Source organism: Pocillopora verrucosa, chromosome 5 (assembly GCF_036669915.1).
Source record: "Pocillopora verrucosa isolate sample1 chromosome 5, ASM3666991v2, whole genome shotgun sequence".
Taxonomy (NCBI): Eukaryota; Metazoa; Cnidaria; class Anthozoa; order Scleractinia; family Pocilloporidae; genus Pocillopora; species Pocillopora verrucosa.
The window spans coordinates 13,782,026-13,806,605 of NC_089316.1; the positions used below are offsets into that span (position 1 = coordinate 13,782,026).

General features: G+C 38.2%; 2 protein-coding genes across 2 annotated transcripts; one reads left to right on the plus strand and one right to left on the minus strand.

Annotated features, from left to right (window-relative positions):
• Positions 1–4,530: 4,530 nt before the first annotated feature.
• On the plus strand, positions 4,531–11,562 carry LOC131777523 (serine-rich adhesin for platelets-like). The gene is made up of 12 exons (XM_066166394.1): positions 4,531–4,623; positions 4,931–5,000; positions 5,252–7,341; positions 7,844–7,913; positions 8,130–8,341; positions 8,728–8,797; positions 9,010–9,236; positions 9,336–9,960; positions 10,141–10,278; positions 10,509–10,642; positions 10,993–11,076; positions 11,432–11,562. Exons 1-12 carry the CDS (start codon positions 4,531–4,533, stop codon positions 11,489–11,491), a joined length of 3,873 nt encoding a protein of 1,290 aa, XP_066022491.1. The 3' UTR covers positions 11,492–11,562.
• Positions 11,563–16,088: 4,526 nt separating this feature from the next.
• Positions 16,089–18,998, minus strand: LOC136280719 (uncharacterized). Its single transcript, XM_066166395.1, has one exon. It carries the CDS (start codon positions 18,996–18,998, stop codon positions 16,089–16,091), a length of 2,910 nt encoding a protein of 969 aa, XP_066022492.1.
• Between the last annotated feature and the right edge of the window lie 5,582 nt (positions 18,999–24,580).

Consider the following 24,580-nt stretch of genomic DNA (forward strand, 5'->3'; position numbering starts at 1 on the left):
CAACTGAAACAAACAAAGGTCATTACTTTTTATTTGTTCTTAAATATCTCTAGATGTTTGGAAACTTTACCTCCACTTTTGGAAAACATGTACACAGTCAAGTTGAATAGCTGATTTATATAACTTGTCAAGTATTTCTATGTGTGCACAACAGGCCAAAAACTCTAAATTACCTTAAATGTCCTATCCAAAGCTAAGATATATCTTGTTATGTTCTCCAGGTGATATTAATAAAAAACAATTTATTAAGATATAAAAATATTATCACTATTTTCTGATCTGTTGAATACAGGTGTATCCCCCAAGTGTTCTTCAACTATGGGTATATTTCAAGGATCCCCATACCCTGATGTTATTGAGACCAATGTGCAGTTGGAACCAGTTGGATGCCCTGTAAGTAATACCAGTTGCATTGGTGAGGTACTAGATGCCATTGAAAGTCCAGATGAGAACAAGACTCAAGCCTCAAAAACATCTCTGGATATGGCTAGAAGTCCATCAGAGACCAAATCATCTATGTTTGAGGTAGACTTGCTAAGGGAGGGCCCATCAACCACTAAAATGGTAACACGCCAAGGGATTTTGTTTTTCTCAGTTGACTTAATGGGCTAGATTTTATCTTAGAAAAGTCTTCTGTATTGATATTCTATGATATACCATAACTTATGCTTGTTGTTTTCTGACTATACTTTTGATTCATAATTATAGAAGTATGTGGAATAATATTTGAAATCAATTTCTGAGGAAATTCTATTGATGATTTGGCATCTGTTGTAATTATGTGAATGTCACAGCTAATGGCTATTTATTTTCTTGGCTTTTATGTGCTGTTGGTTTTTTTGAGCAAAATAATTTTTCCAGGTGCATATTTAAGAAGCATATCGGTTTTTTTGTACTTAGTACAGCTTTTGGCACATGGTACGTGCACTGAGAAAATTTGTTCAATAATCAAACTAAAAAATTTATCAATGTAAGTTTGAAAACGAATTAACAGTGAATAAAATCTTCTTTTTTTCTTTGGTATACTAGGAAGGATCATTGTTGTCAAATGTTGATGAAATTGTTTCCTGGAGCAAACTACCAACTGAAACAAACAAAGGTCATTACTTTTTATTTGTTCTTAAATATCTCTAGATGTTTGGAAACTTTACTTCCACTTTTGGAAAACATGTACACAGTCAAGTTGAATAGCTGATTTATATAACTTGTCAAGTATTTCTATGTGTGCACAACAGGCCAAAAAACTCTAAATTAGCTTAAATGTCCTATCCAAAGCTAAGATATATCTTGTTATGTTCTCCAGGTGATATTTTCCAGTGTTTGAAACTTATTATCAGTTCTTTTTGGTTAATAGCGCATATTAGGTAATGTTTCAGAAGGAAATACATTGGATTATTCATAGGTTAACAGAAAAATGGAGACAAACTCCAAAATTATCATCCCTTGTTGGAAACATTTGAAAGATAAACTGATTTTGAAAGGTTTTTCTGGTGTGCGTCAAATATAAAATTGATGGATTATAAATGCAATTTCTCAATTTTGAGATAAAAGATAGTTCATAAATTTTTTTTTCATAAAAAACAATTTATTAAGATATAAAAATATTATCACTATTTTCTGATCTTTTGAATACAGGTGTATCCCCCAAGTGTTCTTCAACTATGGGTATATTTCAAGGATCCCCATACCCTGATGTTATTGAGACCAATGTGCAGTTGGAACCAGTTGGATGCCCTGTAAGTAATACCAGTTGCATTGGTGAGGTACTAGATGCCATTGAAAGTCCAGATGAGAACAAGACTCAAGCCTCAAAAACATCTCTGGATATGGCTAGAAGTCCATCAGAGACCAAATCATCTATGTTTGAGGTAGACTTGCTAAGGGAGGGCCCATCAACCACTAAAATGGTAACACGCCAAGGGATTTTGTTTTTCTCAGTTGACTTAATGGTCTAGATTTTATCTTAGAAAAGTCTTCTGTATTGATATTCTATGATATACCATAACTTATACTTGTTGTTTTCTGACTATACTTTTGATTCATAATTATAGAAGTATGTGGAATAATATTTGAAATCAATTTCTGAGGAAATTCTATCGATGATTTGACATCTGTTGTAATTCTGTGAATGTCACAGCTAATGGCTATTTATTTTCTTGGCTTTTATGTGCTGTTGGTTTTTTTGAGCAAAATAATTTTTCCAGGTGCATATTTAAGAAGCATATCGGTTTTTTTGTACTTAGTACAGCTTTTGGCACATGGTACGTGCACTGAGAAAATTTGTTCAATAATCAAACTAAAAAATTTATCAATGTAAGTTTGAAAACGAATTAACAGTGAATAAAATCTTCTTTTTTTCTTTGGTATACTAGGAAGGATCATCGTTGTCAAATGTTGATGAAATTGTTTCCTGGAACAATCTACCAACTGAAATAAACAAAGGTCATTACTTTTCTTATTTGTTCTGAAGTATCTTAAGATTTTTTGAAACTTTACTTCCACTTTTCGAAAACAAGTACACAGCTGTGTGGAATATAACTGATTTATATAATTTTTCAATTATTTCTGCAATGGGCTGAAACACTAAGTTGGCCTGAATGCCCTATCCAAAGCGAACAAATATCTTGTACTGTTCTCCAGGTGAGGTTCTCTGATGTTGGAAACTTATTATTAGTTCCTTTTGGTTAATAGCTCATATAAGGGAATTTTTCAGAAGGAAAGACATTGGATTATTCTTAGATTAATAGAAAAATGGAGAAAAACTTCAAAATTATCATCCCTTGTTGGAAACATCTGAAAGAAACACTGGTTTCCAACTGTTTTTCTGGTGCACTTCAAATATAAAAATTGATGGATTATAAATGCAATTCTTCAATTTTGCGGTAAAAGATACTCATAAATTTGTTGATAAATAAACAGTTTATGAAGATGTAAAAATATTGATACTTTTTTCTAATTTGTTAAATACAGGTGTATTCCCAAAGTGTTCTTCAACTACCTGTTTCTCTCAAGGATCCCCATACCCTGATGTTATCGAGACCAATATGCAGTTGGAGTCAGTTGGATGCCCTGTAAGTAATACCAGTTGTATTGGTCAGGTATCAGATGCCATTGAATGTCAAGATGAGAACAAGGCTCAAGTCTCAGCAGCATCTTTGGATGTGGCTAGAAGTCCATCAGAGACCAAATCATCCATGTTTGAGGTAGGCTTGCTGAGGGAGTGCCCATTAATGACTGGAATGGTAACACATTAAGGAATTTTTTTGTCTCAGCTGACTCAATGGTTCATATTTTATCTTACAAAAAGTCATTTTTATTGCTATGTCATGATATATCATAACTTATACTTGTTGCTTTCTGACTGTACTTTTGATTAAGAGTTTTAGAAGTCTGAGAATAATGTTTTAAACCATTTTCTGAGGAAAATACTATTGATGATTTGGCATCCGTTGTAATTCTTTGAAAGTGCCACTTGTCATTTTGCACACAAAGGTGTTTAATTCCTGGCACAGGTTAGAAGCATATGAATTAGGCTTGTCACTAAAAACAGCTGTTGGTACTTGGTCAATTAGAAGAATAATAATTATTATAACTTAACCCTACTACAAACTTTGAATACAAAACCGACCTTTGCAGTAATGAACATTAGTTTAGCAGAAGTGAAATAAGGTGTTATAAAAAATTCAAGCCTTATTTTCACTTCTGCTTAATTTCATGTTCACCACTGCCAAAATTTCTTTCATGTTCATTTCTTAACCTGCAGTTCACATTTATGAATGTTATATATTCACAGTCAACTACAAACTTTATCTCTTAGATCCTGTAAGTTTGGCAAGGATTTAACAATTAATACAAAAAACTCATTTTTGCTTTGGTATATTAGGGTGGATCATTGGTATCAAGGGCCAATGAGATTATTTCCTGGAGCAGGTTACCAACTGAAATTACTGAAGGTCAGTACTTTTCTAATAATGTTCTAAAATGTCATAAGGTTTTTGGAAACTTTACTTCAACTTTTGGAAAACATGCACATAACAATGTTGAATATCTGATTTATATAATACATCAAGTATTTCTATTTGTGCAGAATGGTTCCAAACACGTAAAGTTTCCCCTAGTGTTCTCTCTAAAGAAAATATCTTGTGTTGTTCTTCAGATAGTATTTTCCAAGGTTGGAACCCTATCATCAGTATTTTTAGGTTTATAGCTCATTTAGGTTTTGTCACAGAGGGAGAGACATTGTTTTTTTTAATAGATTGTTAGGGAATATGGAGGAAAACTCCAAACAAACATCCTTTGCTGGAAAAATTTGAAAGATAAGCTGTTTTTGAAAGGTTTTTTCCTGTGTGCTTCAATATTAAAAAGTTCATAATTTTTTCTGATCTGTTTCATACAGGTGTATCCTCCAAGTGTCCTTCAACTACATATCAAGGATCCCCACATCCTGATGTTAATGAGACCAATATGCAGATGGAGTCAGTTGGATGCTTGGTAAGTAATATCAGTTGGGATGGAGAGGTACTGGATGAGATGGAAAGTCCCTGCAAGGAAACGCCTCAAGTCTCAGCAACATATCTGGATGTTGTTAGAAATCCATCGGAAACCAGATTGTCCATGTTTGGGGTAAGGTTACTCAGGGAAAGTCCTTAAACCACTACAATGATAACACACTAGACAATTTCCTTTGTCTCAGTAGACTCGATTGTTTTCTTTTTTCATCTTGGAGAACTCTTTTCCATGGATAGTCTATGATAAACAATTACTGGCATGTTAAGAATTTCTGTAAATGTCGCATCCCAGAACTAATTCCTGTTTATTTTGGTGGCTTTTATGTACCATTGGCCATCTTGAGTAGATTTTGAGTAGAAATAAATAATAATTTTATGACAAGGAATTAACAATAAAAATCTCTTTTTCTTTGGTGTATTAGGAAGGATCATTTGTGTCAAAGGCCAATGAAATTGTCTCCTGCAGCAAGTTATCAACTGAAATAACAGAAGGTCAGTACTTTCCCTAGTTTGTTCTTAAAAATCTTGAGATTTCTGGAAACTTTATATCCATTTTTGCAGATATGCACACAGTAGTGTTGAATGAATAATACTTATAATCCATTAATTATAAAGAAAACCATGGAAAATTGATATTTCAACAGAAAATTTTGAGGCATTAAAATGCAGTTTATGGATTGAAACTGGTAGCATATATGGAAAGCTATCAAACTTCAATCTATTTTTTGATCTGATCAATACAGGTGTATCTCCCATTTGTGCTTCAACTATGTCTCAGGGATCTCCACCCACTGATATTACCAAGACCAACTTGCAGTTAGAGTCAGTTGGATGCATCTCTAGTAATACCAGTTGTGATGGAGAAGTACCAGATAAGATGGAAAGTCCCTGCACAAGGCAGAATCAAGTCTCAGTAACATCCCTGAATGTGGCTTCAAATCTATCAGAGACCAATATGCAGTTTGACTCAGTTGGATACATCTTAGGTAATACCAGTTGTAATGGAGGGGTACCAGATGAGATGGAAAGTCCCTGCACAAAGCAGACTCAAGTCTCAATAACATCCTTGGATGTGGCTATAAATCCATCAGAGACCAATATGCAGTTTGACTCAGTTGGATGTATCTTGAGTAATACCAGTTGTGATGGAGAAGTACCAGATGAGATGGAAAGTCCCTGCAAGAAGACTCAAGTCTCAGTAACATCCCTGGATATTACTAAAAATTCATCAGAGACCAATTTGCAGTTGGAGTCAGCTGGATACATGTTAAGTAATACCAGTTATGATGGAGAGGTACCAGATGAGATGGAAAGTCCCAGCAAGAAGCAGACTCAAGTCTCAATAACATCCTTGGATGTGGCTATAAATCCATCAGAGATCAATATGCAGTTCGACTCAGTTGGATGTATCTTGAGTAATACCAGTTGTGATGGAGAAGTACCAGATGAGATGGAAAGTCCCTGCAAGAAGACTCAAGTCTCAGTAACATCCCTGGATATTACTAAAAATTCATCAGAGACCAATATGCAGTTGGAGTCAGCTGGATACATGTTAAGTAATACCAGTTGTGATGGAGAGGTACCAGATGAGATGGAAAGTCCCAGCAAGAAGCAGACTCAAGTCTCAATAACATCAGTGGGTGTGGCTATAAATCCATCAGAGACCAACATGCAGTTCGGGTCAGGTGAATGCTCCTTAAGTAATACCAGTTGTGGTGGAGAGGTACCAGATGAGATGGAAAGTCCCTGCAAGAAGCAGACTCAAGTCTCAATAACATCCCTGGGTGTGGCTACAAATCCATCAGAGTCCAATATGCAGTTTGAGTCAGTTGGATGCATCTTAACAAATACCAGTTGTGATGAAGAGGTATCAGATGAGATGGAAAGTCCCTGTAAGAAGCAGACTCAAGTCTCAGTAACATCCCTGGATATGGCTACAAATCCATCAGAGACCAATATGCAGTTGGAGTCAGTTGGATGCATCTTAAGTAATACCAGTTGGGATGGAGAGGTACCAGATGAGATGGAAAGTCCCTACAAGAAGCAGACTCAAGTCTCAATAACATCCCTGGATGTTGCTACAAATCCATCGGAAACCAATATGCAGTTTGAGTCAATTGGTTGCTCCCTAGTTAATACCAGTTGTGATGGAGATGTACTAGATGAGATGGAAAGTTCCTGCAAGACGACTCAAGTCTCAGTAACATCTCTGGATGTTACTACAAATTCATCAGAGACCAATATGCAGTTGGAGTCAGCTGGATACATGTTAAGTAATACCAGTTGTGATGGAGAGGTACCAGATGAGATGGAAAGTCCCAGCAAGAAGCAGACTCAAGTCTCAATAACATCAGTGGGTGTGGCTATAAATCCATCAGAGACCAACATGCAGTTCGGGTCAGGTGAATGCTCCTTAAGTAATACCAGTTGTGGTGGAGAGGTACCAGATGAGATGGAAAGTCCCTGCAAGAAGAAGACTCAAGTGTCAATGACATCCCTGGATGTGGCTACAAATCCATCAGAGACAAATATGCAGTTAGAGTCAGTTGGATGCTCCTTAAGTAATAACAGTTGTGATGGAGAGGTACCAGCTGAGGCGGAAAGCCCCCGTATGAAGAAGACTCAAGTCTCAATAACATCCCTGGATGTTGCTACAAATCCATTAGAGACCATTATGCAGTCGGACTCAGTTGGATGCATGTTAAGTAACACCAGTTGTGACGGTGAGGTACCAGATGAGATGGAAAGTCAATGCAAGAAGCAGACTCAAGTCTCAATAACATCCCGGGATGTTGCTACAAATCTATCAGAGACACAAATGTCCACACTCGAGGTAAGCTTGCTGAGGACGAGTCCGTCAACCACTGGCTATACTCTAAGGGATCTGTTTTGTCTCAGTTGACTCGATAGTTTTTATTCCATCCTACAAAACTCTTTTTTATTGTTAATTTATGATATACCATCACTTGTACTTGTTGCTTTTTTACTACACTTTTTATTTAGATTTTTAGACGTCCGTTGAAATAGTGTTCAAAATCAAATTCTAACAAAAATTCTATCACCAATATGGTTTGTTTAGAAATTATGTTAATGTCACATCGCAGAACTTATGCGTAACCTTTGTGGCTCTCAAGTGCCATTGGCCATTTTGGGCTGAAAAGTTTTTGCTGTTGCAGTTTAGTAGCATATAAAGTGTATTAACTTAGAACAGCTTTTGGTGCTTGGTGTACTGAGAACAATTATTAAAAGAATTTCACTGCAAACTTTATCTCCAAGTAAGTTAAGTGAGAAGGACTTAACTGTAAGAAAAAACTCATTTTCCTTTGATCTAATAGGGTGGATCATTGGCGTCAAAGTCCAGTGATATTATGTACTGGAGCACGTCACCAGCTGAAATAACTGAAGGTCGGTAGTTTGTTCTGAATCATCTTAAGATTTCTTGCAATTTTATTTCCGTTTTTGTAAAATGTGCACACATCAGCATTAAATGGCTGATGTTTGTAATTTATTAAGTATAAAGAGTACAATGGAAAATCGTAAAAAAACACTCTGTCTATGGATTGAAACTAGTTGCATGTGAAGAGCTAACAGAAGTCAATTTGTTTAATTTGTGAAATACAGGTGTATCCCCCAGGTTTGCTTCAATCGTGTATCAGGGTTCACCACGCTCTGATACTAACGGCAACAATATGAAGCCGGAGGCAGTTGGATGCTCCTTGAGCAATGCCAGTTGTGATGGAGATGTGCCAGATAAGATTGAAAGTCTCAGGAATAACAATACTCTAGTCTCATCGACATCTCTCATCAACGTCCCCAAATTGTCCATGTTTGAGGTGAGCTTCCTGAGAGGGAGTCCGGCAACCACTGGAATGGTGACGTACTAAAGAATTTTCTTGGTCTCAGTTGACTCAAAAGTTTTCTTCTTATTCTATCTCGGAGAACTCTTTTTTATGGATATTTTATAATATACCAGAACCCTCTGACTATACTTTTCATTTAAAGATTTAGATGTCGGTCAAAATATATTTGAAAATAGACTTCTTTTGCGCAGAAAAGTTTTTTCCTGGTGCGGGTTTAAAGCACACAAGCACTTTTTACTAAGACTGGCACTTGATTTATTGAGAGCAATTGAAAAATAACCACACTAAAAACTTTACCTCTCTGTGAGGTTGACAAAGAATTAACAATTAAAAAAACTCATTGTTCTTTGGTGTATTAGGGAAGATCGTTTGCGTCAAAGGTTGATGAAATTGTTTCCTGGAGCAAATTACCAACTGAAATTAACGAAGGTCAGTGTATTACCTAGTTTGTTCTTCTTAAGATTTCCTGAAACTGTATTTCCGTTTCTACATGCATGCATGCACACAGCAGCGTTGAATAGCTGTCTTACAATTCATGTTCCATCCACAAAATTCCAACTGGTTAACCCCTGTTTCTGGATTGAAACTTACAGCATATAGAGAGTCAGCAAAAGTCAATTTTTTTTATCTCTTAAATGCAGGTTTATCCCACGTTTGTGCTTCAACCACTTGTCAGGGATCGTCACACACTGATACTAACGAGACCAATAGACAGCCAGAGGCAGTTGAATGCTCCTTAAGTAACACCAGTTGCGATGGAGAGGTACTGGATGAGATTGAAGGACCTGTTAAGAACGAGACTCAAGTCTCAGCAGCATCCTTGGTTGTTGCTAGAAATCCATCGGATTCTAAATCATCCATGTTTGAGGTAAGTTTTCTGAGAGAGAGTCCATCAACCAGTGCAATGGTAGCACACTAAGGGATTTGCTTTGTCTTAGTTGACTCATTGCTTTTTATTCAATCTTAGAAAAGCCTTTTAGAGATAGGAGACCCTCCATCGTTTACTGTACAGAGTCCTGTTGCCTCGGCAACATCTTTGGATGGATCGATAAAGATTGATTTGGATACTGCCAATATGTCATCCTTCAGCTGCAACGCAGGGACGTCCATAGAAAAGAAAACTTGTGACTGCCAAACAGCGGTATCCCTGGAGAATGATTCCAATCCACTCATTACGAAATCTTCCAGATTTGTTGGCTTGGTTACCGTTGAATCAGCATCCCCAATTGCAGTCAAAGAACAGGGGTCAACTGGGGACTCTCTCAGTCACTCAAGAGTGTCGCTGGGAACTGGTGCGGTGGAAGCCAGAAAGAATTCCAAGGGGTGCGAAAGGAGAAGCGAGAGTCCATCCCTTAATAAAAGTCTTGAGAAGGGAAAGAAAAGGAAACTGGAGCGCAGTGGTCCTGAATGTTCCGATTTAAGATCTGATGAGCCGCTGCCAAAATTCCCATGTTTGTTCACTGAGACAGAGGAACATCAAGCTAAGTCTCCAGGAACAGAAGTGACCATTGAACATCCACCTGCAGAGGATCTGGGTGAACCGACTGACCCAGAAACATCCACAGGGAAAAATATATCTCAACAACCTAAAGGTATGATAGAAGAGGCATCTAACCTCTCTTAAAAGGAAAAATATTTGTCCTCACGTTCTTTGTAGTCTCTTATTGACTGACATTTTTACTCGTTTCTCAACAACCACGAATCGATACTTTTATGATTCTAAAATATTGACATTTGGTTTGGGGGTTGACTCTTCTTTTTCCAACTGATAGGAAAAACAAGGAAGCGAAAGCGTAGCGCTCCGGAAAGTCCAGATACATCTGAGAGAGAGTCTGAAGAGCCATTACAAAAATCTCGATGTTTAGTCATGGAGACAAAAGAACCACAAGTTGTGTCTCCACAAGCTGAAGGTGAGAGAGAAGAAGTTTTTGACTGATCTCAACGGAGCATGTTCAGTTTTGTATTCATCGTTGACCGAGGTGTCCAGGATTGGTTCGTAGTGTTGACTTATTTAAATTACATCGATAATATCATATCCACGCCGGATGTTTTGGAAACATTTGTAGGATCTATCGATGTGATTCAGTGTTATAATGGCTATGTATTCTTAATGTTCCTACCATTTTTTTTTTTAATTTAGAGCCGAGAGTTAAAGTGGAAATCGGAGCAGATCCCCAAAGTCCAGAAGCTTTGGAATACGCTCATTTCTGCCTCAGAAACGCTTATCACGCGCTCCTTGGTGCCACAGCAAAAAATATAACCATCCAAACTCAGGTTAACAAAGCCTTAATGCATTTTGATGGACACCCAGTTAGCAATTTCCTTAGTTTCTGTTTCATCTGGTTTTGTTGTGAAACGAGTAAAGTAAGGAAATTCATGGAATATCTTCATGATACCTTTTGAGCGAAGTAGACTTAGTGCTCCTTGTTCGTGGAGGTATACCCATATCCTAATTTAATGTATTTTGTTAAAATTTTGATCGATTGTTTTCATTTTGAATTAAAAAGGACATGTGGGATAAATTATCACATCAGTTATCTTTTCCCTGAACCATGTAAGCGATCACTTGTACATTCATTGATGAAGATTTGTGAGGTCAGTGAAACGAACCTACTTGGTTTCAGGTTACTGTTGAGCCTTCTCAGCGAAACAGAGGGCGCAGGAATCGTATCAAAAGAGTGTGGAACGGGGAATCATTTGTTCCTGAGGTATGTCTTGAGTAAAACTCAAATTTGGTTCAAGCAGCTCCTTATAAGGTTGAGAGTTTGTGGATAGAGTTTTGTAGGAATGAGGAATAGGGGTGACTTAACTGTTAATCTGAGAAAAATATGAAATTAATGTAAACCACAAATCCGAAAATCAATTAGTATTGCTATATACAGTTAAGATTTCCCATGCCTGACTGTTTTATTACCCTCGACATTACCACGTTCCTGAAATATTTCCGATGTTCAGGTTAATCTGATTTTCATAGCAATTATATTGCAGCATTACAGATATGATCAGATAAATAACTCGAGTACGAGTATGAGGGTAATATTTACTTGCTATTTTTTGCTATAGACTGAAGTACAAGTACATAGTGAACCCTACAAACGGAGACGACGACGAAGAAGGAACTGAGAGTGGAAGCACATGGACAGGGTGTTCCACAGATATTTTTTTTTCTACAAACTATAATCATGCCACTTGATGACCGGGAAAAAAAAGAAATTCTACTTTCACACTTGAAACTGAAGCCGAAACTTTCTTGTCGATAGAAACAAAAAAAAAATTGAAAAAAGAATCAACGTCCAATTCCTACTGAAACAAAAACATTACCACAAATTCTACTTTCTCAAGTTAGCACTTAACAAATGCTAAAGCCGAAACTTTGAAACGAAAAAAGTACATAAAAAAATTAACAAGTAATGCCAATTTTGTTTTTATTCTTAAAATAGAAACAAACCTTCAGCCCGAACATTTCCAAATAACGCGGTTAAAAATCAATATGTAAAACCCTCCATGTCATCAAACGTCAAACCATGTTCAATGGTTTTTTTCTATTTCCTTAAGATGCATGGAGTTAAAAAAAAATAGATAAAAGCATAAAACAAGGTCATTCAAGTAGCAATAATGTTTATTCTGAAACTGATAAAAGTGTGAATGTGGCAAACAATTCCTATTATTAAACTGCTTATTTTTTAAAAGTGTTGCTGTTATGTTCATAGAAAACAGATGGAATTCTAAGTAGACATTTTTAAGTGCACAGTCACAGACGTTAGCAAGATACCTTATCATACTATGCGTCCTTCTCAGCTCTTTACTTTTAAAGACATCACAATCCTCAACATTCTGAACAAGAGGCCTGTGTAATGGGGATTATCTTAACTCTCATTCTCGTCCAAGTCTCGCTTCCCAGAGTCTCAGTATCATTTCCGCAACTATTCTCCTTCAACTCTGGACTATGTGCTCGAGGAGACTCAGAGAAACGCAGCCAGTTAAACATATGTTGCGCATTTGGCATATTTAAATTCTCACTTCGCAGACGAATCGGTTGACCAAATCTCTCGGAGCTAGGTTATATTTGGCTCCACTCAGTCATTTAGAAGGCTAAAAATTTATGGACCGTGGTCCATTTTTTAGTAATCAATCGGTTCTGGCAAACAAATCACGCCTCATCAAGCTCGGTCTATGATTTCCCACAGTCCTCTACAGCAAACTCGGGTAATGATGCATTATGGGGGCGAGAGAAACCGCAGGTGTGAAGTCTGGCAGTGTTCTTCGCTAAATGTTAAGAAATATCCGTTAGGTCTGGTGGCACCTTCTCATTGATCTTGGCTCGGAAATGTTCTGTTGTCCTCCGTGGCGTTGTAACCGCTTGGTAGATTTTCTTTAGTTCAGCCACTGTAGCCTTACCTTCGTACCTAGAAAAGTTTACCAGTATGATAGATCTCTGGAAGAGCTGTTTGTAGATGCTACTCAAACCAAATATATTCCGGGGGTAATAAGGTAGCATCTCGAAATCGATTGGAATAGTAAAGGCATTTAGAGCATGCCCTTTTTCTTCTCTGCAGCCGTTCTTTCGCTTTATGATCTGCATAGATTGGGTTTGAGCGACAACGAAGTCGCGCGCTTGCCTCCGGAGGTCACAAATTTAGCAAACCTTCAAGAATTTGACATAAGCAGGAATAGTGAGGTATGTCTCTTACACACCTTATCGAGATAAATATTTTGTCGAAATCTTCAAAGAACGCAGAAGGTAGTGTGTAGTTTCTGTGTTCTCTAAGCGGGCGCCTAATTCGATATGTGTAATAACTGTTGATGATGCTGTAGTTCCTCGAAAAAACCCCAGATACGCTTAACGAGAATGAGAATCGACAACTGGAAGATTTGCCAATGGCCGATTTTGGCTGTTCACCTGAAAGACTTCTTCTGTCGGTAAGGACAAAGTCGATAAATGAGAATTTTGTAAATTGAAAATTACGACCATCGTTGTTTTTGTACTCATGATTCAACGCATTTTTCCATCTTAAGAGTTAGCGCCAACGCACTCTACGATTGTTACTTGGGGATTATCGATTCATTTATTTCATTCATCAATGAAGTCGGCTTTTCTTGTCTGTAAAGGGCTATTGTGTTTATATGATAAACAAAATAATACATAGTTGCTTGCAGATATGGAATTTCTCTTCTCGTGTTCAATTCGACATCTCACTCGTGAGCTATCGAGTTAAACACTCGAAGAGAAATTCCATATCTACGCGCGCTCATGTATTATTCTCTATTTCTTTATCTTAAAACTTCTGAGTCATCGCATGATGATGTAACCTTCATCAAATTTTTTCAATCACACCTCGGTGATGTGCATTCTTCTGATTTTTTTTTACAGTGAAAAAGAGAGGCAGCCTGGACTGGTCATGCAGTCTTTGCTAACTTTTGAGTGTATGTCAGCCACATAATTTTTAACTTTTTAATCTGTATGTCAATAATAGATTATATGCTCTACTGCCTTTGCAATAGTCAGCACTGATATTTAGTAGTGCCTTATTGAAATTCAGTGTTTGGAGAGAGTTTGGCAACTTGTTATTTATTTTTAGTTTGATAATATTATCATTTGAGAGTCTTCTTGACTTTTGAAAGTTTCTACTTTATTTCCACCTAACCATGATCAATCAGCGAGGTTTTGAATACTTTTTGTGTCACTTACTCTTTTATCGTGAGATTTACAGGAAAGTAATGCACAGTGGACCACAGTAATTTCCACAAAGAGAACATTTTAAACCTTTCTGCAAACTCATCTTGGCATTAAATAGACAAAACCTGGTTAAGTGATAAGTGAAGATTTGCAACCTTTTTGTTCTAGAATAAATGATCACTTGTTCATTGTCGCTCTCAACTTTTCACTACGTGACTTTTACTTCCTGTAGTTCCCGTTGCCACTCCTATTCTTGTTATACCAATTCTTACTAGCAATCTTTTTAGTGAAGGTTTTGTTGAACAGGAAGCTAGTGTGGGTTTTGTAGCTTTCAGATTTGCATAGGTTTGAGTTTTTAAGTTTTTAAAGTTTACATACCTAGGGAGAAGTTTAAATATTTTCCAGGTCATGGTTGTTCAAAGGTTGGATAACATTAATTGGACAAATCTCTAGCTGGTGGACAACAGAGTATGTTTCACAATCACTTGTCTGCTGGATTGTGATTTATCTGTTGGATAGCCATGTCCCCTCTCTCTATAAAGCTGGGCCAAGAAGTTTTTTAGGCAAAATTGTGGTGTTCGGATGGCACGAGAAACGGAGATATATTCTTTGATTTCAACACAGAACTTTTAATAACTTCTAACATGTGTCGTCGCCATTACCGGAAGTGATCATACATCGAATCATGAACGGAAGCGAGGCTGAATTAATGTAAACGTAAATCGAATACAGCACATCTCCCCCTTTAAGGTAATAAAAGAGAAACTACTTAGACATACTTGTTTCTTATCTAGCGTGAAATTCAAAATCAAAACAACGTCAATCAAATGTCCTCAAGTAATCGTCATTTTGTTAAGAAACACATCCTGGGTAGCTATTGTCGTTTGTCTCTGCACTAAGTCTCACACACACTAGAATATGCGTTCATAGTTAGGACTTTCTGTCTGAGAAACCAGAGAAAATCTGGCCAGAAAGTATAACTTCACTTATGGCACATAATCCTTCAATCTAGATGAGGGCTTAGATTGACGGCCAGATCTGGTGTACACTTTTGATGTGCCAGTTCCTTCTGCAGTGTTAGCAGTTTGGGGTGAAGGAAGTTTAGGTGATGGAGGTACTGGCACCGGTGTGGGTTTGGCTGGAGATGTAGCTGCAGCTGGGGGTGGGGGTGGTATCTTGTTGATCTGTACTCTATTCCTTCTATATGACCCAGTGTCCGTATGGATCACATAAGAACGAGGTGTGCACTTCTCCACTACTATTCCAGACTGTCCTCTGTCTTGTACCATCACTTCATCTCCCTTCTCTAAGGGAACAAGAGGCCTCGCTGAATGCCTTCTGTCAAAGTGCAGCTTCTGTTTGGTTTTGTGATTGTCTTCAAACTGACGTAGGGCATGATTCTGCACAAGGTTTGGGGACAGCTGAGACGGGGCCACCGGCACTTTGGTTTTTAGCCTCCTTGACATCATTAGCTCAGCTGGAGAATAACCATTAGCCAATGGTGTCGCTCTATACTGTAGCAAAGCAAGATAAGGATCTTGAGAGCCAGCTAGGAGACGTTTAGCTGTTTGCACTGCTCTCTCTGCTTCACCGTTGCCTGAAGCATGACCTGGGCTGCTAGTGACATGTCGAAACCCGTAATCTAAAGTGAACATCTTAAATTCCCTTGATGTATAGTAGCTGGCATTGTCAGATTTTACTTGATCTGGAATTCCGGATCTGGAAAATGCACGTTTCATCCTGTCTATGACCTCTGCTGAGGCGGTTGAACTCAGACTAGCTACCTCTATCCATCTGGAGTAGTAATCAATCATTACTAAATACAGTCTTTTATTGAGTTCATAGACATCAGTGGCTATGTATTGCCATGGTCGTTGTGGGAGCATGGTAGGAACTAGAGGTTCTGGAGGATTTTTCCTGTTAGACTGACACTTGCGACAGTTTTCAATTAACTCCTCTATATTCTTCATCATGCTTGGCCACCACACTGTGTTTCTGGCCAATGCCTTGCACTTGACAATCCCTTGGTGACCGTCGTGGATCTTATCCAGGACTTCCAATTTCATAGACGACTATAACGACTCGAGGTCCCATCATCAACAGCCCTTTAACCACTGTCAGCTCTGCTCTATGAGCAAAATAAGGGCTGACTAAACCCTTGACATTATGTTTTTCAGGCCAACCTTCAGCTACATAGTTCATAATTTGCCTGCATGCTTCATCCTCCTGTTGATGGATCATAATATCATCTAATTTGCTATCACTGATAGGCATTCCAGCTATGACTTGATGAGCATATAAGTTCACTTCCTCATGAAATGAATCACCTGATTTGGCTGGTGTTGGAGAACGGGATAGCGTGTCGGCAGTGTACAACAGTTTTCCTGGCACATGAACAGGTGTGAACGAGTATCTCATGAGCCTCATTCTCATTCGTTGAATACGTACGGGTAGTTGATCCAACTCCTTCGTGGATAGCAGTGGTACAAGAGGCTTATGATCAGTCTCTAGTATAATATCCTTTCCCAGAATGTAATCTGTGAATCGTTCACATGCGAAGGTACTAGCTAAGGCCTCCTTTTCAATCTGGGCGTACCTTTTCTCTACCTCCAGAAGGCTTTTGGACGCATACGCCACTGGCGCCCACCTGTCACCGTGCTTTTGCAAAAGCACTCCGCCAAGTCCGTATGAAGACGCATCTGCTGACACCTTGGTCTCTAGTGAAGGATCATATATTTGCAACACTGGGCTGCTCGTCAAGCATTGTTTAATCTCTTTAAAAGCCTGTTCCTGTGCTGGACCCCAGCACCATGCACTGTGAGAGCTCAAGAGTTCACGTAGAGGTTGTGTCATAGTAGCAAGGTTGGGTACAAACTTCATGAGCTGGTTCACTGTACCCATCAGACCTCTTACCTCACTCACATTCTCTGGAGCACGCATTTTCAATATAGCCTCAACCTTCTCTGGAGAGCTTTCCACACCATTAACTCCGATCCGATGACCTAGAAAGTCAATCTGGCTTTTGCTGAATTGGCACTTATCCTTATTCAAGGTGACACCTGCTGCTTTCAGCCGTGTTAATGTCTGTACGAGTCTCTCGTCATGTTCCTCCTGGTTCTTTCCGAACACGACAATGTCATCCATGAGACATACCACACCTTGTTGACCACCTAGTATTCGGTAGATCTCACTCTGAAACTTCTCAGGGCCAGATTTGATACCGAAGGGAATTCGCTTATATCGAAATCGACCAAATGGTGAGATGAACGTGGTCAGTTTCCTTGAATCTTCATCCAAGCAGATTTGGTGGAAGCCCGCATTGGCATCCAGTTTAGAGAAAACCTTAGCACCTCCCATCAGAGCAATTGTATAATCCACTGTGGGGAGCATGATTCTTTCTCTCTTCACTACTTCGTTAAGCTTCGTGAGATCCACACAGATCCTCACTTTGCCATTTCCTTTAGGCACCACGACCATAGGAGAACACCATTCCGATGGTTCTGTGCACCGTTCTATAACATCTAGCTCGATAAGCTTGTCAAGTTCAGCTTTGGCTAGAGGAAGTAGTGGAATAGATATCCTCCTGGGAGTCATCACACTGTATGGCTCTGCGTTTTGCTCGATCTTAATCTTATATTCTCCTTCTAGCTTTCCTAAGCCTTTGAACATTGATCCGAACTCCGCTGACTGGATAGGATCTGACGTAACTTTTCCAATGAACTTAACGACACCTAGATCTGCACAAGCGTCTCTACCTAGCAATAGAGAGCCTTTGGGGAACACATATATATCCTCTGTGATTGTCTGATCACCTTTCTTTAGTTCTGCAGTAAAGAATCCAAGAGTTGAAAGGTTGCTTTGATCTGGGCCACTAAGAGGCCTGTCAGGCTTCTGCAAAATGAAGTGTGAAAACTGTGTATCATACACAGCTTTGGAAATGACTGTCACATCTGCTCCAGTATCAACAGCAAATTTCAGGCTCTGACCTGACACCTGGACTTCCGTAAACCATGCACTCCTACGTTTCCTGTTGTTGATACTCTCAATAGAGTAACTTTCATCACTGATGCTTCCTAAGAAGTAGTACTCATCTGAGTCAGACTGCACTTCTGCTACCTCTTGTACAGACCCTTTTCCTTTACTACTCCTGCAGACCTTGCCCCAATGTCCTGGGCGTTTGCACTTGTTACATTTACTGTCTTTTGCAGGGCATCTTTCTCTGGGGTGCACCTCCTTTCCACACCACCGGCATGACCAGCTATTCGACGCCTGGGAGCAATTTGATGCACTTCTTTGCTGCCCGTTACTACGTGGTCCCTTGTCACGAGGGCCTCCTTTCCGCCTATGTTGAACTGCCTGCACTTTAGAAGTCTCTCCTTTTATATCCTGAGCCCACCTTCCAGAACATTCTTCTGCTCTACACTCATTTATCGCTTTTTCTAAAGTCAGTTCACCATCTCTCAACAGCCGTGCTCTGACCTTATCACTATTTATACCCAATACGATCTTATCTCTGACAAAATCGTCCTTTAGTTCACCGTAGGCACACGTAGACACGAGAGTGTTAATTTGTGATAAGAAATTATCGAAACTCTCACCTTCTGATTGCGTATACCTGTGAAACTTGTAACGTTCATAAGTAACATTTGTTTTCGGCGTGCAGAACCTCTGGAATTTCTCCAGAATTAATTCCGGATCCAGTTTGTCCTCTGCTGGTACATGTTCCTCCCCTTCGGGGTCACCTACCGCTGGAGCCCATGTGAAGCCATTGTAGATTTTCAGCGCCTCCTCACCTGCGAGATTTAGCAGTATAACACTTCTCCTTTCCTTACTGGCAGTAGATAATCCAATGGCGTTCACATATAATTCGTACTGCTGCTTGAACAACTTGAAATTCTCACTTGCATTTCCCGATAGACAAAGAGCTTTCGGTGGTGGAAGATTCGTAGCCATATTTCCGCGTAATTCCTGATCACTGATCGCTAAATATCCGTTCTGGACACAGTTTATATCTTCTTGTTCACTTCTGACACCATGTGGTGTTCGGATGGCACGAGAAACGGAGATATATTCTTTGATTTCAACACAGAACTTTTAATAACTTCTAACATGTGTCGTCGCCATTACCGGAAGTGATCATACATCGAATCATGAACGGAAGCGAGGCTGAATTAATGTAAACGTAAATCGAATACAGCACAAAAATAAAGGTCAGTTGTAATATTTTCACTGGTAAAATTTATTTTTATTGTGAGAACTTAACTTAGAATTCTTTAACAACATTATTAGGGTGCATCACAACAAAAGTGGTATATAGAAAGACAACAACTTCAACCTATAGCACTGGTTCAAACATCGTCCAGCTACCATGGTTACTTGCAGTTCACTATTTGCCTTCAACCAGATTTGTTTCAATTGCCTCAGCTTTCTAATGTAAATAGAATTTTCAATAAATATCAAAATGGACATTCAGTTAATTATTAGTTATTGATTATTAATTATTATTGTTAATTGTTATTGTTATTAATAGGATTTTCTTGACACAAAAACATGCCAACTTTTCACTTTTAGAGAGCAGTCTGGGAAATTCCACTCAAAAATTTCTGAAGGTCTTTCACACTAACCCCAAAGTGAAAACTACTTAGGCTTAAAACAGTTAGAGCAGCCATTAGTTAAACTGCATTTTTATGTTAAATTTGATAATGTTAGAAAATAAGATCTTTGTCATTGTTTTTCTGTTCAAAGTGTCTTCTTCGTTTCCTCCAGACCACAGGCCTTCAACAGATTAAAATCTGGGAATGTACCTCATGTGGCGCTAAAAAATAACAAGATGTTACAGTTTTCTATTGTTCTACTGGCAAATATAAAATTTTTTTTTGACCAATCAGAGTGCGCTTTATGTCTTAGTTATGTTATAAAAACTGATAAGTCACGTTGTTTCTCCTTTTCGCTTCCTTTGTCTTGCAGTGATTTCAATAGCGGTATGTGAAGCAACATGTTTTTATAATGCTTCAAATAATTTGACAGTTATTATTGAAGCTACTTCGGGTTTTCGATGGCTTAGGATCAATATTTGAAGAGTCTACGATACGAAATTCACAATAGTTATTATGAAAGATCTTCCATTTGATCATCGTGTCGCAAACCGTTTATCTTTTACAGATAAGTTTCGAGTGAAATTTCAACAGGACATCCTAAAAAACACATTGTAAGCCTATAAGTATTTAACTGACCACGTGATCGGATAGATGCTTTAAACAGCAACTTGGGCCTATTCTCGCGCTGCACTCGTTATCGTTCTCTTCCCTAAGGGGGAGCACGTTTAGTGGCCAGAATCGAAAAGGGTGAATTTTGCATTATTGAAATTGATACGGAAACTGGCTATAAAAAGGTGACTCCTGTCCTTTCAACAATATCCACTAGCCATCGAAAAGGACATCAGAAAGAATAACGTCGCGAACTTCTTTTCAGCTACATGAATGAACCTGCTTTGTTTATATGTAGTCGAAATAGGCCCATTTTTCTAAAATTGATATTATATTCAAAATGGGAGGAGTTTAAGATTCTATCAAGCTTATAAATTTGTGCAAAGATCGAGGTTTCAGATGAAACATTTTTTCAATTTACCGTATAGTTCCTTATTTTATTTTTTATATTTCTTTATGCCACAAAAGTTTACTAATGTTTAAGATCTTGGGCGAAAGCTTTAAATATAACCGTATTTAGCACGCGCACTTAAATATTTTTAAGCGCGCGCGACACATCAAAACACGTCACAAAGGACAAAAGGCTAGAGTTTGGAAATTCTTCATAGAGACTGACAGTTGTGTACTGACAAGCTTGCCGTGAGCACAGAGAAGGTTTACAGACACAACTGATCGCAATCGAGGTTGAGCTTGTTGACTCACTGACTCTGATCGAGTATGCCTAAGAGAACTTCACGCCTCCCAAAGAAGGCGAGGTCACGTCAAAACAGAAACATGAATGAAAATCCGATTCGGAAATCGGACCAAAACTCTAGAAAGCGCAAAGCGGGAACTGATTCGCTTCCCGAGGGTAAAAGAAAACAGCCAGAGAGGGAGATCGAGGTAAGTTAAAACAATTAAGAGTAGTTCTTAACCAGGCAGGACTTTCTAATCGAAATGAACTGACATGATTAACAATTAGAAAATATATGATTAGCGAGGTGAAACAAATTAGATACATTTAATTTCATGAAGTCACGCGTCGTATCGTAACTTGTGAAGTTGATTTCATCCTTGAATTTTGTTTCCAGCAATCTTTAAATTTTTAGCGATGGTGATAACTGAAAATAAATTTTTGGTTTTGAATTTGTTTTTTATAGAATTTTATCAAGACGCAACGATTCTTCTGCAGTCCTGAACTACCGAGGTAAAATGAAAAAATTCCATGTATCCTTTCGTCTTCTCTAAAGCATTGATGTCTGTCTCCCTGCTGTTTTCAGAAACTGGTCTCGCGCTCTAGTATAGAAGTTTAGATAAAATTTGATAAAAATTTAGTGAAGTAAACCTTTTTTTCCCGAGTTACGTAGCATGTTTTCTCTATTGGAAAACGATTCTCCTAGAAACGGAAAAACAGCGTACTTTCCTCAGAGAGCAAATGGAGAAACTTTCAAAATCATGAAGCTGCTCCGCATTATTTGCATAGTTTTATGAGAATAATATTTCTTTATCTTCTCAGGGAAAACTCCCATTGTGTAGGCACCATTCCTCAGACCAGTTCCTTGCAAGAGAGTAATGACTGCGGGGTTTCTTCAGAAAACTTACCTAAGAAAGCGAATTCATCTGAAGAAAAACATGAGAATGTTAATCGGACTGCAATTAAGTCGGAACGACCCTCTAGAAAGCGAAAAGCAGAATGTGATCCCCTTACAGCAAGAAAACGAACCGAAAACGAGAGTAGGGTAAGTAAATGTTTAAGTGATTGAGTGTTCAAACTTTCGTTTGCATAAGCTTATCAAAATTTCCAATTGGTGAAATAAACATTGTACTGTTTATCGTACTCGCGTATAAAGAGCAAAATACAATATAGTAATCCAATACTGACTTCTGACTAGGAGAAAGTTGCTGTATAATTAGAAAGCAGGAGGTAAATATAAAGCATCAGTTTCACACCAACTGAGAAAGTGTATTTGCCCTTCCATATATTCTTACAGGCTTCTCTCGAGAAACAAGATGGCCATTGTAGCAGTTACAAATTATCAAGGTAAGTAACAAAAATGAAAATGAAAATGAAAATTGCATCTAATGAAAGGAAAACTAACACTGTTGTTTTGTTTTTTTAACTTAACAGAAAAAGGTCGAGTTGTGCGGAAGCCAGGCGTCAGGGTAATTCACCACAAGAAAATAATATCAGTGAAGAATTGCCCGATTATGAGGCTTATGAGGTAAAAAAAAAACCAAGATAAAAGATTGATGATTAAGCTTAAACCCAGTACCCTGATCCACCTCCAAATTTAATCTGACAGTAGAACAACATACTTTTTTAATATCTGGTTTATACTTGTGCGCCTAAAGCTACGATAAAAATGCTTGTACTCTTGTAATTGAGTCAGTTTTTTAGATGCTTTGAGTGCAAATGATTTCAAAACTTGACTCGCTCAACTCATCAAAAAGCAGTAGTTTTGTGGTCTTTCGCCCAGCACTTCTTCCCTGAACGAGGATAAACGAAGAATTAGGAATTACAACAATAGTGCATGACCTCAGGAGAGAGGATTGGGAAGAGCCTGATCGAGATTGATCTCATTTGCAGAGTCCTCGTTCGTTTGTTGGAAAACACTTTTCCGCGGGAGTAGACCGGCGACAAAGGCTTTAGAAACGAGTATTTCAGTTAATTCCTCCCTTAAAAAATATCGTCTATGATCTCTGAAGGAAACAGACTTCATATATCTACTTAATAATTATTTTAACTTCTTTAATCCGCTACATTTTAACAACACGAGACTTCTTTGTCGCCAGAGTTTTCCAGTACTCGAAGCTTTCTATCTGACTTTATGGTTACGTGTTTATGTTCTCAGGACCCTGATGAGCCCGACTGGTTAAAAGATTGTCATTCTCCATTATGGTCACCAAGTTATGAGCCAAACTACGGCAGTTATGTGGAGGAAGTTAAAAACACTGAACCTCCTGACTACATCAAGGAACTGGCCTCTTCTGATGGTATGCTCATTCCATTTTTCTCATTACAGGAATTAAATCCTTCCTTTTCCTGAATTTTTTCCTATGGGAGGTGGAAGCAGTCACGGGAAATTTCCTCCATATTTTATAACTACCTCATCGGTCAAGAAAAAATTGACGATTTTCCACAATATGACAGCTCTGTTAATCTCAAATGTTAGTAAGGCGCTAGTGACGGACCTCTCCTCCTTACCCTACCCTTACTGGAAAATAATGTTTACGCCCACGCCAGCTATTTCTTATGTCTAAGCTGCTGAGTTCGTGCTAAATAATTTGTGAAAATGGTATTTATGAAGCATATGAAGTGGACGGTTATTCAGTATCAATATTTCCTCATAGTTATTTTAATAATTGTTGGAAAATACTTCTTGCGATATTCAATTAATTGATCGCTCATTTCGTTTTTGCTCCAATTTTAGCTGATCTTGCGAAATACGAGATAGGAAAACTCCTTGGATCTGGTTCATTTGGTCAAGTAGTTGCTGCGACTCGCAAGTCGGATGATAAACCAGTATGTGTCTTAGTGTCTGAGTATTGAATTTAAAACTAGAAATAAAGTTATCTTTCAGCGTGAAATGAGAAAAAAATGAGTTTCAACAAGATTTCTTATCTCAGGGCAAATGATCGAACTCAAAGTTTGGCTTGGTTTAGTTCCTTGTGTTCTTAGGCGAGAAAGTTTAGTTTTACCGGAGTCTCGTCTCGCTAACTTAAAAGCGATATTTGAAACTAGCAATCTAACATAACTGCGATGTTTTAGTAAGGAAGGAAGGAGAAGGAAGGAGGAGTGTGAGCTAAGGGAGGTTGGGGTTGAGATTACATCGCGCATGTGTGAGGTTAATAGCTTATAATATACAAAAATATAACAATATACAAAACTTAACGTAAATCGTTCTCCATAGGTGGCGCTTAAGTTTGTAAAGAGAAGTTCAGTGCAAGAGTTTAAAAAGGTTGGTGAAAGTTTAAGTTTATGAAAGGAAGTTTATGTCAGTATCTTCATTTACGCCACTAAACAACGTGGATCACAGAAATAACAATGACAATAACAACCTTATTGTGTAGTGTCTGGGGATAACTTCAGCGACTATGACTGTCATGTCTAAGAGATAATTTTGAAACAGAGAAATGAACTGATATGAGACCTAAAACTTCTTTGCATTCTGTGCATGTTACAAGCAGGTTGGAATTGACTGGAGATGTTTGAGCACTTTAAATATTGGATTGCAATGATTTAGTTAGCGTACTCTTTCGCCGGAAATTTTGCTTTCATAGAGCTGCTCATTTCTTGCGAGAATTTCTCTTCCCCTACTAACGAGTTGCATTGATAAGAATAAGCATTTA